This window comes from Sus scrofa, chromosome 7 (genome assembly GCF_000003025.6).
Source record: "Sus scrofa isolate TJ Tabasco breed Duroc chromosome 7, Sscrofa11.1, whole genome shotgun sequence".
In the NCBI taxonomy this organism is placed as follows: Eukaryota; Metazoa; Chordata; class Mammalia; order Artiodactyla; family Suidae; genus Sus; species Sus scrofa.
In genome coordinates this window covers 38166446-38180529 of record NC_010449.5, presented here as the reverse complement: position 1 = coordinate 38180529, position 14084 = coordinate 38166446, and the positions used below count along the sequence as shown (strand labels likewise).

General features: G+C 56.7%; 1 protein-coding gene across 1 annotated transcript in view; it reads right to left on the bottom strand.

Moving 5' to 3' along the window:
• The window catches only part of PTK7 (protein tyrosine kinase 7 (inactive)), a 69988-nt gene that overhangs the window by 25133 nt on the left and 30771 nt on the right, over positions 1-14084 (bottom strand). Inside the window, exons 2-7 of the mRNA XM_005666019.3 lie at positions 3766-4053; positions 2920-3022; positions 2337-2527; positions 2091-2241; positions 682-830; positions 181-447 (exon numbers count right to left, since the gene is read on the bottom strand). Of these exons, the coding sequence (XP_005666076.1) occupies positions 181-447; positions 682-830; positions 2091-2241; positions 2337-2527; positions 2920-3022; positions 3766-4053 (1149 nt within the window). The remainder of the gene's footprint in view (positions 1-180; positions 448-681; positions 831-2090; positions 2242-2336; positions 2528-2919; positions 3023-3765; positions 4054-14084) is intronic.

Genomic DNA, 14084 nt, shown 5'->3' with positions numbered 1-14084 from the left:
TCCCTTTCTGCTCCAATATCACCTCCCAGCGGCTAGCCGGTTCCCAAGCCAGCAGAGCTCAGAGCAGAGGGGCTCAGGTGCACAGCAGGGAAGCCTCTGTCCATCACACCCGGAGCCCGAGCCTTCCCCGGACCTGGGCACCCGCCTCCTCGCCTCCCGCTTCAGGGCAGAGGTGCTTACTGGCCACGGTGATGTTGACGTCCTGATGCCTCTGACCGGCCAGGTTGGCTGCATGGCAGGTGTAGACGCCAGCATCACTCTCGGCAGTGCTGGCAAACACCAGCTCGTGGCCTTGCTGGGAGACCCTGCCATGGGTAGGCAGCCGGTTCCCTTCGTGCTCCCACCACACAAGGGGCGCCGGCAGGCCCTGGGGGGGCGTGCAGGCCACTCGCTCCTCGCTGCCGGCCGTGAACACCCGTGGCTCGAATGGTGCCATATCTTCAATCTCTGCAGGGATGGGGGCAGACAGCCCGGTGACCATGGGGCCCAGGAGAATTTGTCGTTCTCCCGAAGCAAGCCAAGCTTTGCCCTTTCCGGCACAAGCCCTCCCAAGCCCCTTGGCATCTCCTCTTCCTCCCGCCACCCTGCAAGCCACTCTGAGTGGACGCAGGAGCCTAAACCTCTACACGCCAACGACAGCTTGGCAGCCCTTACCTCGGCACCCCAGACCCAGGGACCCACCTGCTAGGTGGAGTGTGGCCTCTAGGACAACAGGAGGGCCCCGCTGGCCCTGGCCTATGCAGCGGTAGACCCCTGCATTGCGTGGCCGGACCTGGGTCAGCAGCAGGGACCCATTGGCAAACACTGTGGCTCTGCGGAGGTGCGGGGGGCTGTGGAGGAGAGAGTGCTGTTCAGAAGGGAACCCAGCAGGTGGCACCCCATCTTGTACAGGTCAGACGTGTAGGAAGGACTCCACCAGGAACAGGGCAGAGAAGGAAGCAGACATGCCACAGTGGTGTGCATGTGTGTGTGCGCGCATGGGCACGCGTGCGTGTGCACTTGTCCGTGTGTGTGTAGGGGGCGTGTTCTAACTACAAGAGACTCAGCTTTGGGGCAGCGAGGCCAGCGGCAGTGCAAATAAGAGGCGGTGAGTAATCACCAGGTGACTTGTGGAGACAGGCCACCTTCCCTCGAAGTCAAGATAAGCCTGCTGGTAAGGCGGCAGCTCCAGTGATGAGAAGCCCTCGGCCCAGAGGTCCCCTTGTGGCTTAGCGGGTTACGAACTCAACTAGTATCCATGAGGATGAGGGTCCATCCCTGGCCTGGCCTCGATCAGTGGGTTAAGGATCCGTCGCCGTCATGAGCTGCGGTGTAGGTTGCAGACGTGGCACGGATCCCACGTGGCTGTGGCTATGGCATAGGCCGGCAGCTGTGGCTCTGATGGGACCCGTAGCCTGAGAACTTCCATATGCCATGGAAGAAGAAAAAGAAAGACGCCCTCGGCCACGCCAGATGGACCACTGATGATGTCCTCCGGGCTGAAGCCAGGTGGAATCCCAGCCTCCAGCCTAGAGAGCCACACTCTCCAGGACCATGGCTACACCTGGCCATACCTGGCACTGCCAAGGTGCTCTCTGCTCTCTCAGGACTCAGGTGAGGAGAGAACTCCCTAGAAAGGGCCTGGCACCTCCCAGCACCTTCTGGAAGTGTTTGCCTCCTCCCCAAAACAGTGCACGTGTGTGCAAGTGTGCCTGTGTGTATGTGTGTTGGTAAGGTATGCTTGCCATCCAGGACCTTCTGATCCAGACTGTGATCACCCAGGTCCCCTGTGTCCATCCATTCCTGGGTCTCTACCCCCCATCCCGGAAGACTCATGTGGGCAGGAGGGCATGAGGGCAGGGGAAGAAGGAGCAGAGCCACCTCTGGCTTACACGGTGTCACTGTGGGAACTGAGTCTCTCCTTCCTGGAGACCTTTGTTGGACTTATTTTGTAACAGTAAGACATTCTACTGCCATCTGCTGGAACGCTGAAGTAATACATGCACTGATCCAGGAGGTCCGTGGTCCTCTCCTTCCTTTTGGAGGAGAACCTCAGAGTGTGGTACACAGCCTTTACCAGGGTGCTGGAAAGCTGCTGCCAGATGCCTTACCGGCTGCGGTTAGTGATGGGAGTCTCATCCTCAAAAACCCACTGCAGGCTTGGGGGCGGCTGGGCTGAAAACTGACAGTGGAACATGGCCTCCTCGTTCCTCGCCACCACCACGTCTTGGGGTGCCAGCATCACCCTGGCAAAGCTCTCATCTGGGGTGAGGGGAGCACAGACACATGAGCAGGCAGGGTGGGGTGACCCCTCTCATCCCCCCGCCTCCCCTGCTCCATCCCTGCCCCAGGCTCACCAGCTATGTTCAGGGTAAAGTTCTGGCTGCTGCAGGCCTGGCCAAAGGCATTGTGGGCACAGCAAGAGTAGGTGCCACTGTGCTCGGGGCTGGCTGGCCGGAGGGTCAGGTTCCGCTCCTTGCTGCTGACTGTGTGGTTGCTCTGACCATCAGCGAGAGGACTCCCATCTCGGAACCACTGGTAGGTGGGCCTGTGGGGCCAAGGGGTCAATAGCAGGCAGGGGGTGGGGGTCTCAGGTGGCCAGTGGGGAGAGTACAGAATCAGAGGGTCAAGGTTGGACCCTCGGTTTACAGATGGGAAAACTGAGCCCGGGGAGGGGACGTGATTTGCACAAAAAAGCACGTATAATTCAGGGGCAGAATCTGGCTGAGATTCCTGATCTCCCAGCCCCGAGAATCCAAGTCCACTCCATAGCGCAATGCTGCCTCCCCCTCCGGAGGCTGGCATGGAGCAGTACATGGGCAGGGGCGGTGACACCTCAGCAGCATGAGGTGCATCTGAATGGAGCCCACAGTCTGGGGAGACAGCTCTGCCAGTCTGGAGTAACCCTTTCCCGCCCGGCCCTCCAAGTCGGCTCCTTACCGAGGGTGGCCGTCAATGTGACAACGCAGCGTGACCTGGGTCTGTGGCTGGATCTCGGCTTCTGAGGCTGGATGCTTCAGGAGCACAGGACCCGTCTCAATCCCTAGAGCAGGGGCCATGATTGCAGAGTGAGAGGCAGAGCAGAGTGAGGGTGGGAGGGCAAAGGGGAAGGAGAACAAGCAGGAAATGATGGAACCTGGAGGCTCTGGAGCCAAGAGACAGGGCAGGAGAGCCCAGGGAAGCTGAGGCCCGGGCTACAGATGGGGACACCAGAGATCAGGTGCCTGTTCCGGCCCCAGCAGGTCAAGCCTGACACTTGGCCAATTGCCTCACTGCTCTTGCTGCAAAAGTATCCAGCAGATCAACGGGTCCAAGACTTGAAGGGGAAAAAATTAACTTTTGGAGACATTAAGCCTTTTTTTTTTTCTTTTTAGGGCTGTACCGTTGGCGTACGGAAGTTCCCGGGCTAGGGGTAGAATCAGAGCTGCAGCTGCTGGCCTACACCACAGCCACAGCAATGCAGGATCTGAGCTGCATCTGTGACCTACAGCAGATGCAGTTTGCAGTAATACCGGATCTTTAACCCATGGAGCAAGGCTGGGGATCAAATCCGCATCTACACAGACTGCTATGTCAGGTTCTTAACTCACTGAGCCACAATGGGAATTCCATGTAACAATTAAAACTTGTAACTTCAGCTTATCCACACAAGCAGAGAGCTGACAGAAGCTGCATTCTCCGTGCCCCCATTCAATTGGCAATGGGAGGAGCTAAAGGAAAGGAGGGGTCCCACAGGGCTCAGGAGCTGAGGGTCTCGGGGATGGGCCCAGCCCCGGGGGCTCTCACATTTGATGTTGAAGGAGGCGTTGGCACTGCGGGCCTCCTCTCCAGTGGCATCATCCCGAGCCACGCACTGGAAGGCTCCTGAGTCCTGCAGCCGGTCCACGGCAGTGAAGCTCAGGCTGCTGCCCTGGGCAAAGCGGCGCTCGGTGTCCTCAACAGGGGCCCCATCCAGCAGCCAGTACACATGCACTGGGCCTGGGGCCTCAACCTCACAGCGGAGCAGTGCCCGGCGCCCTTGCAGCGCATCCTGGGAGGATGGCTCCTTGATGAAGACAATGACCGCCTGGGCACCTGCCGATGGAGAACAGGGGAGAAGCATGGTCAGGGGGGTTGCAGCCACTGTTCTAACGCAGGTCACTTGCATCCCTGTGCAAACAGAAGGTGTCCAATATGTGCAGGTGAGAAGGATCACGAGACCACAACTGCCAAATATCCACTGCAGAACATTTACCCCGTGCTGGGCACTCCACACAATGCAAGATCTGGTGCCCTCCAGGTCACCAGTCTGGAGGGGGACACAAGAGAATCACACAGGGTATGGCAAAGCTCATGTCAAATTTCTGATGTGGTGCCTCTAGAATGCTGAAGAGGAGGGTGTCCCAAGAGCTGGAGGGGTGGGGGGTGGCTGATGGCACACAGGACACTCCTGAGGGGCAGAGGGACAGAGCGCTTGGACCTGCAGAACCAGATCATAGGAGGTCCTGATGCCAGAGGAGAGGGGACATTAGCAACCCTCCCCACCATCTTCAGAATCCAGGATGCTGAGCAAAGCTAAATCATGATCCAAAAAGTTTCTTGGAAGGACTACTGCCTGCCCACCCCCGCCACAGCTGCTGAGGGTACAACATCAAAAGTGGCCACAGGTCACAGCTCTGCAGCCCAGCATCCCATCCCATCCCAGGAGAAGTCCATATTGGGGAACTGGGGCTACTCCCAAAGACATGCCAGGGCCAGCCCCATGGCCCACTCTACCCCTAAGAACCCAGGTGTGGCCAAGGCTGGCTCTTCTGTGCTAAGAGAGAGGTAAACTAAGTGGTCTCAGGTTTCGCCCTGAATCCATTCCCACTCCTGTATAGCTACAGTTCAGCTCTGGCCAGGGCCAAGGATCACCCTTGGAGAAGGGGCCCCTGCAACCAAAGCTGGAACCGCAGCCAAGCAAAGAGGAGAGTGAGAAACCTGCGGGGAGTGGCAGATGGGCTGGGAGGCGGAGGGCAGGGCCAGGCAGGTGGCCTGGTTACCACACAGGAATAACACACCAGGCTTTGTTCCTGGCCCACGTGGGCGCCCCGCAGAGGCCCGGAGCTGCTGGGTCCGGAACACCCGTTCGCCTGTCGGCGTGGGTGAAGGCGGGGAGGATGTGCAGCTCCCCCAGGAAGAAGAAACGGGCCACCTGGAGTTGCTACGTGAAGAAGCAGGCTCTGCCTCCGGCCAAACTGGGCCAGGGAAGGGCAGGAAGGAAGAGGCGAACGCTCATCCTCTCCTCTCCCCAAACCCTGAAGACTGACCTTAGCCCAATGAACACCCTTCCAAGTCCCTGGGGGAGGGCGGAGAGGAGCTGGTGCTTTAGAGCACAAGAACCAGTCTCTTCATAAAGTCAGTGTCAAGACAAGTCCAGAGAGTTCCCATTGTGGCTCAGTGGTAACAAACCCGACTAGTGTCCATGAGGATGTGGGTTTGATCCCTGGCCTCACAGTGGGTTAAGGATCTGGCGTTGCCGTGTGTGAGCTGTGGTGTAGGTCTTGGATGCAGCTTGGATTCGACCCCTAGCCTGTGGCCCCTGGCCTGTAGCAAAAAAAGAAAAAAAAAAAAAAAAAAAAAAGACAAGACAAGGCCAGGATCCCCCAGGGCTGGACCCAGAGGAGAGGCTACCCCTGCTGTTGGCCCATCTCCCAACACCCTTGGAGGGCCAGCCCACAAGACACACAGAGCTGGAAACAGCTCAGGGCACCCCTATCACCTCTCACTGGGGGCCTGCTGGCTCTCAAATGGGTAGACTCTGTACCATGCTGGGCTAGCCCACTCACCACACAAGTTCACCAATCTGCTCCTAGTCCCCCGACCACCCAAACACCCCCACCCACTTCCCATCCCTGCACAGGAGTGTGGCCCTGCCTTACGGGGCAACTTGACATAAGCACAGATGGGTAAACTGAGGTCCAGAGCGATGAAGGGAGTCACCTGCAATTGAAGAGCTAATTGGTGGCAGAACCAGGACTATAACCCAAGGAGGCCGACTCTGAGCCCCATGCTCTTACGAGCCCCACCCAGGAAGCCAAAACCAACCCTGGAAGTACCTGAAGCCTGGGAGAGAGGTAGACACACTTCTTGCAAACAATGCCAGGCGCACAAAAGCGCTGGCGAACACTGGCTGAACTGAGGTGACCTCGAACTGTGGGGCAAGAAGAGCTGGCAAAGGCGCAGGCATCTGGAACACTTCCTGGCCCCCACCCATGACACAGATGGGCAGGCTCAGGCTAAGGCCCCCGTGGGCCTCTGTGAATGTGACTCGCCCAAATCTTGGGACCCCCCAACCCAGGACTACAGAGGCTCGTCAAAGACCAGGGAGATCATCCGACTTGAAGTGTGGACAGACCCCCACTTCCTGGCCCAGCTTCTCCAGACAGAGTGGGGAGCCAGGAGCCTCACCCACGCGCAGGAGCCTTAGTTAACAGTTTGCAATTGGGTCCCACTCCATCCTGACCATCCCACTCGGTGCTCCTAACCTTGGATGAGAAACCAGGCTGGGCCCCAGCTTCCTCTGCCTCCCCCACACGGGGACAGGCTGAAGTGTCCTGGATGAGCTCACTCAGTGGGCAGCTACGATTCTGGTCACCACGATCACCCTTCCTGCCCAACGACTCTAGTTTCAAGGAATATTAGAAAGCCCTCCCCCATCCGGTGCCAGGCCCAGCACTGCTCCTAGATGCCCCCCCTGGGGGGGGGTGGAGAAGTAGCCCCCACAGCAGAGAAGTCTGAAGAGCTAGTCAGGTGGGGGCAGGATGGAGAGGGCTGTGGGGTGGCGGGAACCACAGACGACTTTGCCACAGAAACCCGAGCCCGGAGAAGAGATGGCATGACTCAGAAGGACCCCAGCTCAGCCCCCAGCATCCCATCCCGTGCCGGGACCGGAGCTGCCAGAGCTGTGGTGAGATGCTGCATTCCCAGACTGCCACTCAGAGCCCCCCGCGCCCCCACAGCAGGGCCTGGGAAACATCAAAGCTGGCCCCGCGGGGCCCACTGTCCTGACGTCAGCCCACAGCAGGTCCTAGTTAGTGCTTGGCTGGGGCAGACTTTAGATGTTACAAAAGGCAGGGAGAGCAGCCACCAGGCCTCCTGCAAGACCCCAGCCCCAGCTCTGAGCCTGTATCCCACACAGAAGGAGGCTCCTCATGCAAGGAGACTGGTCCGCAGGAGAGGCACCCACGTTTACCGAGAAGACAGAGGGGGGTGTGCCCAGTCTGGCCATCTGTGGGATCTGCGGGAGAGGCTGCTCTGTGGTTTTGTTTGGGGGGAAATAGGCAGGCTGCGGAACCCCTGGCAGAAATGCCAGACTCCAGACAACTAGGGGCTGTGAAGAACTCTTCTGAAGCCTTGGCTGAGTGACAGAGAAGGAGGAAGGCTCTGGGGGTTGAGGCAGGGTACCTGCCTCGAGGTGGCACAGTCCCCAGCACACCCCTGTTCCTGCACCACCTCTAACCTGAGGATGCAGCCTGGGCTGTGGTCTGGGGAAGGCCCACTCAGGAAGCACGCTGGTCCTGGGCTTCCCAGAGCTCATCCTTTCACGGTCCAGCCCCCGGGCATCACCCCCTCTGTACGCGGGCCCTCACGGAACCTCGAGGCAGGTGCTTGGCAGAGCAGCTTGGATGCTGCCTAGCAGCCCCGCCGCTCCCTAGCAGTGCCACCTTAGCTGCCTCTTTGGACCCTCTCCCTTGCCAGGCAATGAGGAGCCCACCCCTACAACTTGGGCTGTGTGAGGCTAAGGGGGTTTATAAACACAAAGCCCACAATACAGCCCAGAGAAGGCAGGGGGCTCAAGAAGGCCCACCCCCACTATGACTGGGAGGCGGACCCATCTGCCTGTACCAGTCACGACCCCAACAAAGCTGGAGCTACAAAAACCCAAGAAGAACATTTTCCGAGCCATTTCCTTGGCTCCCCAACAGCCATCTATATGCAGACACTCACTCTGCCTGCGCCCTGGCCCCAGCCCCTTGAGAAAAGGCTATTGGGCAGAGGTCCAACTCCCACTCCCCACCTCCCAGCCAGCCTCTGGTCTGGTGCCCGCCCTCCTTGCTGCTCTCTGGGCCCCAGGCCCAGTCGACCCATGTGTATATACGTGTGCGTGTGTGCACACACACATATGTGTAAACACGGTTTTATGGAGAACAGAGAGCAGCAGGAAGTTTTTCTGCTCTGAAGTCATTTCAGCTTCTTTGGTCCAAGTATCCATCTGGGCCACTCAACTCCCCATCTTTCGGGGACTGGTCCTCCCGGTCCAGGGAACACACGCCCTGAACCTGTACAAGTCCCAGAATCAGCCAAACCCGGCAAGATCATTCCATCCACTTGCTCTCCCTCTTACTAAAGAAATTCCAGGAGTTCCCGCTGTGGCTCAGCGGAAACGAGCCTGACTGCGATCCATAAGGATGCCAAGTTCGATCCCTGGCCTCGCTCAGTGGGCTAAGGATCCAGCCTCACTGCGAGCTGTGGTGTAAGTCACAGATGTGGCTCAGATCCAGCATTGCTGTGGCTGTGGTGTAGGCCAGCTACTGCAGCTCCGATTCAGCCCCTAGCCTGGGAACATCCATATGCTGCAGATGTGGCTCTAAAATGACCAAAAAAAAAAAAAAAAGAAGAAGAAGAAAAGCAAAGAAATTCCATCCTCGGACAGCCACCTTGGGACCAGATAGGAGATGACCCTGGGTGGCCCTGGCATAGATGTTTTGCACGGATGTGTGTGATTATGAGTGACCGTGACCATTCTCACGCATGAGGCCAAACAGCCACAGACAGAAGGCTGACTCCTCCACACCTGAGACTCAGTCTCTGGCTCCAGGGCCCAGGTCCCCATGGGGACATCCTGCATCCTGGGTGGCCCCGAGAGCCCAGGCCAAAGCAGCTCCTATTGGGGTATAGAGATCCCTGAGGGAGAGGTTGATGCTGGGGCAACAGCATCAGGACAGAGGCCAGGAAAGGAAGCACCTTCCCCCCCATGAGGACAGCCCTGCTCACAAGTCCCCTCCATCTGGAAACACTAAGGACATGGAGGGAGAAGCCCCAGGGCTGCAGGGTGCCTGCCCCATGCCTCCTCCCCCAGGGGCTGATGCATCACAGACCCTTGGCCTTCAGAGGGTTACCTGGCACACTTCCAGCTGCTCTGGACCACTCCAGAGGTCCATGGCCCACTAGCATTTTGTAATTTTTTTTTTAATCTTTTCTAGGGCCACATCCATGGCATATGGAGGTTCCCAGGCTAGGGGTCCAATTGGAGCTGTAGCCAATGGCCTATGCCACAACCACAGCAACGCAGGATCCGAGCCGCGTCTATGACCTACACCACAGCTCACGGCAACGCCGGATCCTTAACCCACTGAGCAAGGCCAGGGATCGAACCCGAAACCTCATGGTTCCTAGTCGGATTCATTAACCACTGAGCCATGATGGGAACTCCGCATTTTGTAAATTTTTTGAGGAACGAACCTCAATCTCTACAGAAATAAGTCGCATGGATGGAGAGCAAGCCCAGTCAGCCCCCAGGTTCACGCTGGCCGGCAGAAACACAAAATGCTGCAGTGGGACTTGTGACTCTGGGGACTGAAGTGTCCTTTTCCACCACCACCCATCCACCACGGACACACCATACGTGGTTCTGGCACCGGCAACCCTGTCTGATGATAAGCCCAGAGCATCAGGATTCAGAGGGTCGTCCGAACGCTGTCTAGAGCTGACCCCAAGACCCAGAGGCAGAACACAAAGTTCTATCCTCCTCCTGCCTCCCCAGTGTCTACAACAGCCCCCAGGTTCGTGGACAGGAGCCCCACGGCCTCTGCCGGCCATCACAGCCCTTGCTTGGAGCCGTGCGGGAGGGAGCAGAGCCAGGGACCCAGCTGAGCTTTCCTGTCCTGGGACTTAACTGTAAATACCTGGAGAGGCTCCCACATCCGGATTAGAGAAACAGAACGAAATCGCCAGGGATTACGGCAGAAGCAACCTGGCGGGCCAGCTCTTCTACCTTAGAAGAAAACCAGAACTCGGCCCTGCCCTGCGACTTCCTGGGAAGCCCCGGAAGGAAAGAGCAACCTCTAACAGCAGAGGCAGGTCCTCGTGGCCAGCATCACATGGTATCTGAGCCCAGAGGGGCAGACACACTGGTTGGAGATGTGGTTGAAGAAGCTCCCCAGCCAGCAGCCACACCACCTGAGCCTAGAACCAGCTTGTCCTTTGCTGGGGCTCAGAGGGCCATACCCAGGCCACATCGCTCACCCTTAGCAACACCTAAATGGCTGCTCTGTCGCCAAGGAAGCAGGGGTGAATTAAAAACCGAGCCAGAGGGAGGCAGTGTGATCAGGCAGAAGAAACATGGGGTAGAGAGACCCGGGTTCTACCCTCAATATAACCCCTAACAAGGAGGGTGACCCTGACCAATTGCCACCCTCCTGCTGCCACCAGTTTTATTATCTGTAAAATGAGAGTAACAAGATGTTGCTGGACAGTCACTAAGACCTAACCCTGGATTCACTGGGATGAGCCCAAAAGGCAGTTACAGAAACAAAGGGCTTGCCCCCCGGTCCCCTTCCTGCTATCCCCACCCCCACCCCAGCCTCCAGCTGCACAGCCAGCCTCTAGAGCCCACGCAGCACATGCAGGGCCAGCCCCTGGGGGGATTAAGAGTGCTGCTATAAATGGCAGGTGTGCGGCTAGAGGCAGCTGGGAGTTGCAGACTGGGACCCAGCAGCACTGCTGACAAGCTGCTCCCCTTCCTGCGGCTCCACTTGCATCCTGCCTCCCCAGGAGCTTCCTCTTGGCCACACACTGTGAGAACTCTGATAGCTCATTGCCCATGACACCCCTGACATCCACACCTGTGCTGGGACGGAGAGCTGTACCTCCCAAGTGAGACTGCAAGCTTGAGGGGCAGGGAGCATGTGCTCAACATGGTAACACGGCGGCCCTCCCACACAGCGAATACCCCCGCAAGCATTTAAAGGGGGGACAAGGGCACTTAAGGGTCTATCTGACTTGGAGTTCCTGTTGTGGCTCAGCGTTAACAAACCTGACTAGGATCCATGAAGAATCGGGTTCGATCCCTGGCCTTGCTCAGTGGGTTAAGGATCCAGTGTTGCCGTGAGTTGTGGTGTAGGTCGCAGACGTGGCTGGGATCCCGAGTTGCTGTGGCTGTGGTGTAGGCTGGCAGCTACAGCTCTTATTTGATCCCTAGTCTGGGAACTTCCATATCCTGCATGTTTGGCCCTAAAAAGCAAAACAAACAAACAAACAAAAATGAGTCTATCTGACCTGACATCTTGTACTACATCTACTTTTATCCAGTCTTGGCCAACTTCAATTTTCCTCTCTGGGGAGTTCCTACTGTGGTGCAAAGGGATTGGTGGTGTCTCTACAGCACCAAGTAGCAATTTCGATCCCCCGGCCCGCCCCGGTGGATTAAAGGATCCAGTGTTGCCTCTATGGTGCAACTGTAGGTCAAATCTGATCCCTGGCCCAGGAATACCATATGCTGTAGGGCAGCCCCCCAAAAAATTTTTTTCCCTCTTTGGGCCTCAGTTTTCTCATCTGGTTTTAGTAACTCTTTTTAGACTCCTAGGATATTTGAACAAAACCCACTTTAGGTACAGACACATAAAAGGCTTCATATCCTCCAGAGAAGGAAAAAAAAACAAACAGAAGTTCTAGGAAACTATGGACCCCAAATTAAAATGTCCTTGGAGGAGTTCCCTAGTGACTTGGTCTTTACGGATCTGGCGTTGTCAAAACTGTATTTGATCCCTGGCCTGGGAATTTCCACATGCCATAGGTGCAGCCAAAAAAATTATAGGGGTTTCCATTGGAATCCAACTAGTATCCATGAGGATGCAGGTACGATCCCTGGCCTTGCTGAAATGGGTCAGGGACCCCATGTTGCTGTGATGTAGGGTGGTAGCTGTAGCTCCTACTCAACCCCTAGCCTGGTAATGTCCATAAGCCACCGGTGCAGCCCTAAAGAGCAAAAAAAAAAAAAAAAATTTTTTTAATAATAAAATATCGATAGCTAGGGTGATCCTGGGGAGGTCCAAAGACCTGGTGAACAGTGCAGGGTGGTGGTGAGGGGTGGGGGTGGAACAGAACTGCCAGGGGGAACCAGGCAGGGCTCTCTGCACCCTCCATGCCCATTCTCAACCCCAAGGAGAGAACGAGACGGCAGCCAGCTGTCTGCCGAGGACACCAGTGAGGGGCCTGCGGAAACAATACGCGTTGCAGGAAAGGCAGTGGGGCTGCCGGACCTGGGAAAGGAGCCAGGAGCGCAGGCCCAGAAGACCTCAGGGATGCTCAGCCGGTGTGCTCAGGGAGCCCAGATGGGACAAAGAATCCGCCCCTCATCATCCAGAGAGGATGGAAAAGAACTCGCTGCAGGCTCCACATTCACTGCAGGGCTGGGGTAGGGGGGTGGGATGGGGTGGGGTGGGGGTGGCTAGGATCCAACCAGCTCCCACTCCCAGGTGCGGTGGAGGAGGCTCTGGGACACCACAGTGAGAACAGCCCTGGGGTGAGCCTGGGAGTGAGCTTCCCCCCGTCTTTCTGGTAGAAGCAGAGGGCAAACTAAATGACAGCCCGGGGACCACCACCTCGGGACTGGTCATCCATTAATTTCCAGACAGGCTCAGAAAACTCTGGGTTATTTTCTGAGCTCTTTTTACGCATTTCTAAGGCAGTGAGAAACCCCCAAATTCCATATGGGGTGAGACTGTGATTCCCTGTCCTTTGAGTGGAGTGGCCCCCAACTCCACTCCCTCACCATTCGGGTCCTAAAGAAGTCAGACTATCCTTTCGACTTGTTCTATTCAATAGGGCAGCTACCAGCCGCCAATGTAACTTAAATGAAAGGAAACAAAATTGAAAACTCATTTTCTCCACTGCACTAGCCACATTTTCAATGCTTGGGAGCCGCATGTGGCTAGCAGCCACCTTACTGAAGAGTGCAGACAGAACAGTTCCGTCCCCACCGAATGTTCCATTGGTCAGTGCTGCCTCAGCGCCTCTGACCGCTTCTTGCCAACCCTGATCGCATGGACACGTTATTTCTCATCCCCAGAACCTCAACACAGACCAGTCTCATTTCACGGAGGAGGAAACTGAGGTCAAGGCTATCCCAGAAATGGCGGCGCAGTCAAGGGTGACCCCCTGATCTGCCAGGCTCCCACGTCTGTGCTCTTCCCAGGCTGCCATGCTGGCTGCTCTTCATCTTTCACTTTGCTCCCCAACAACCATTTGGTCCTGTTTCATGTGAAGCCTCCCTTTGTACGTGCTCTAGTCAAATGCAATTATTTCGTTTGTGGCTATTTTTAACCTCTATAAAGGATCTTGCATTATCTCCCACTCTGCCTCTCACTTTATTCCACTTAGCACTCTGCTGAAGCGGCCTCCTTCCTGAGGCCATCACCTACACACTGCTGTTTTTCCCAGTAGATGAACCCAGATGTTGAGTCTGGGGGAAGAAGAAAATGACAATTTTTTTCCTTTTTTTTTTTGCTTTTTAGGGCTGCGCCCACAGCATGTTGAGGTCCCCAGGCTAGGGATTAAATCAGAGCTACAGCTGCTGGCCTAAGTCACAGCCACAGCCATGCCAGATCCGAGCCACATGTGCCACCTACACCATAGCTCACAGCAACGCCTGATCCTTAACCCACTGAGCGAGGCCAGGGATCAAACCCCCCAACCTCATGGTTCCTAGTCAGATTCCTTTCCACTGCACCACAATGGGAACTCCGAAAATGAAATTTTTTGAAACAAGCGGCTGAACACAGGGGCCCACAGTTTGCAAATCAGTCCCTGAGCCTAACGGCTTCCCCCACCCCTGTGTGGCCTGCTCCCTGCCGGAGCCTATATCGCTGTGCCTGACCCCACACATCTACATATGACCAGAGCTTGGGGAAACACACGTGCAGGCGCACGTACATAACTAGCTTCTGCCGTGCCCCTTCCTCCTTCTCCCCAAACCCCAAAAGTGACTAAAGAGGCTGGTCCTCAGCTGACCAAGTGGTAAGAGAAAGAGGCAGTTGCATATATTTATATATTGGAAGCGCTCTGCCAACCACTTCCGGGAGCAG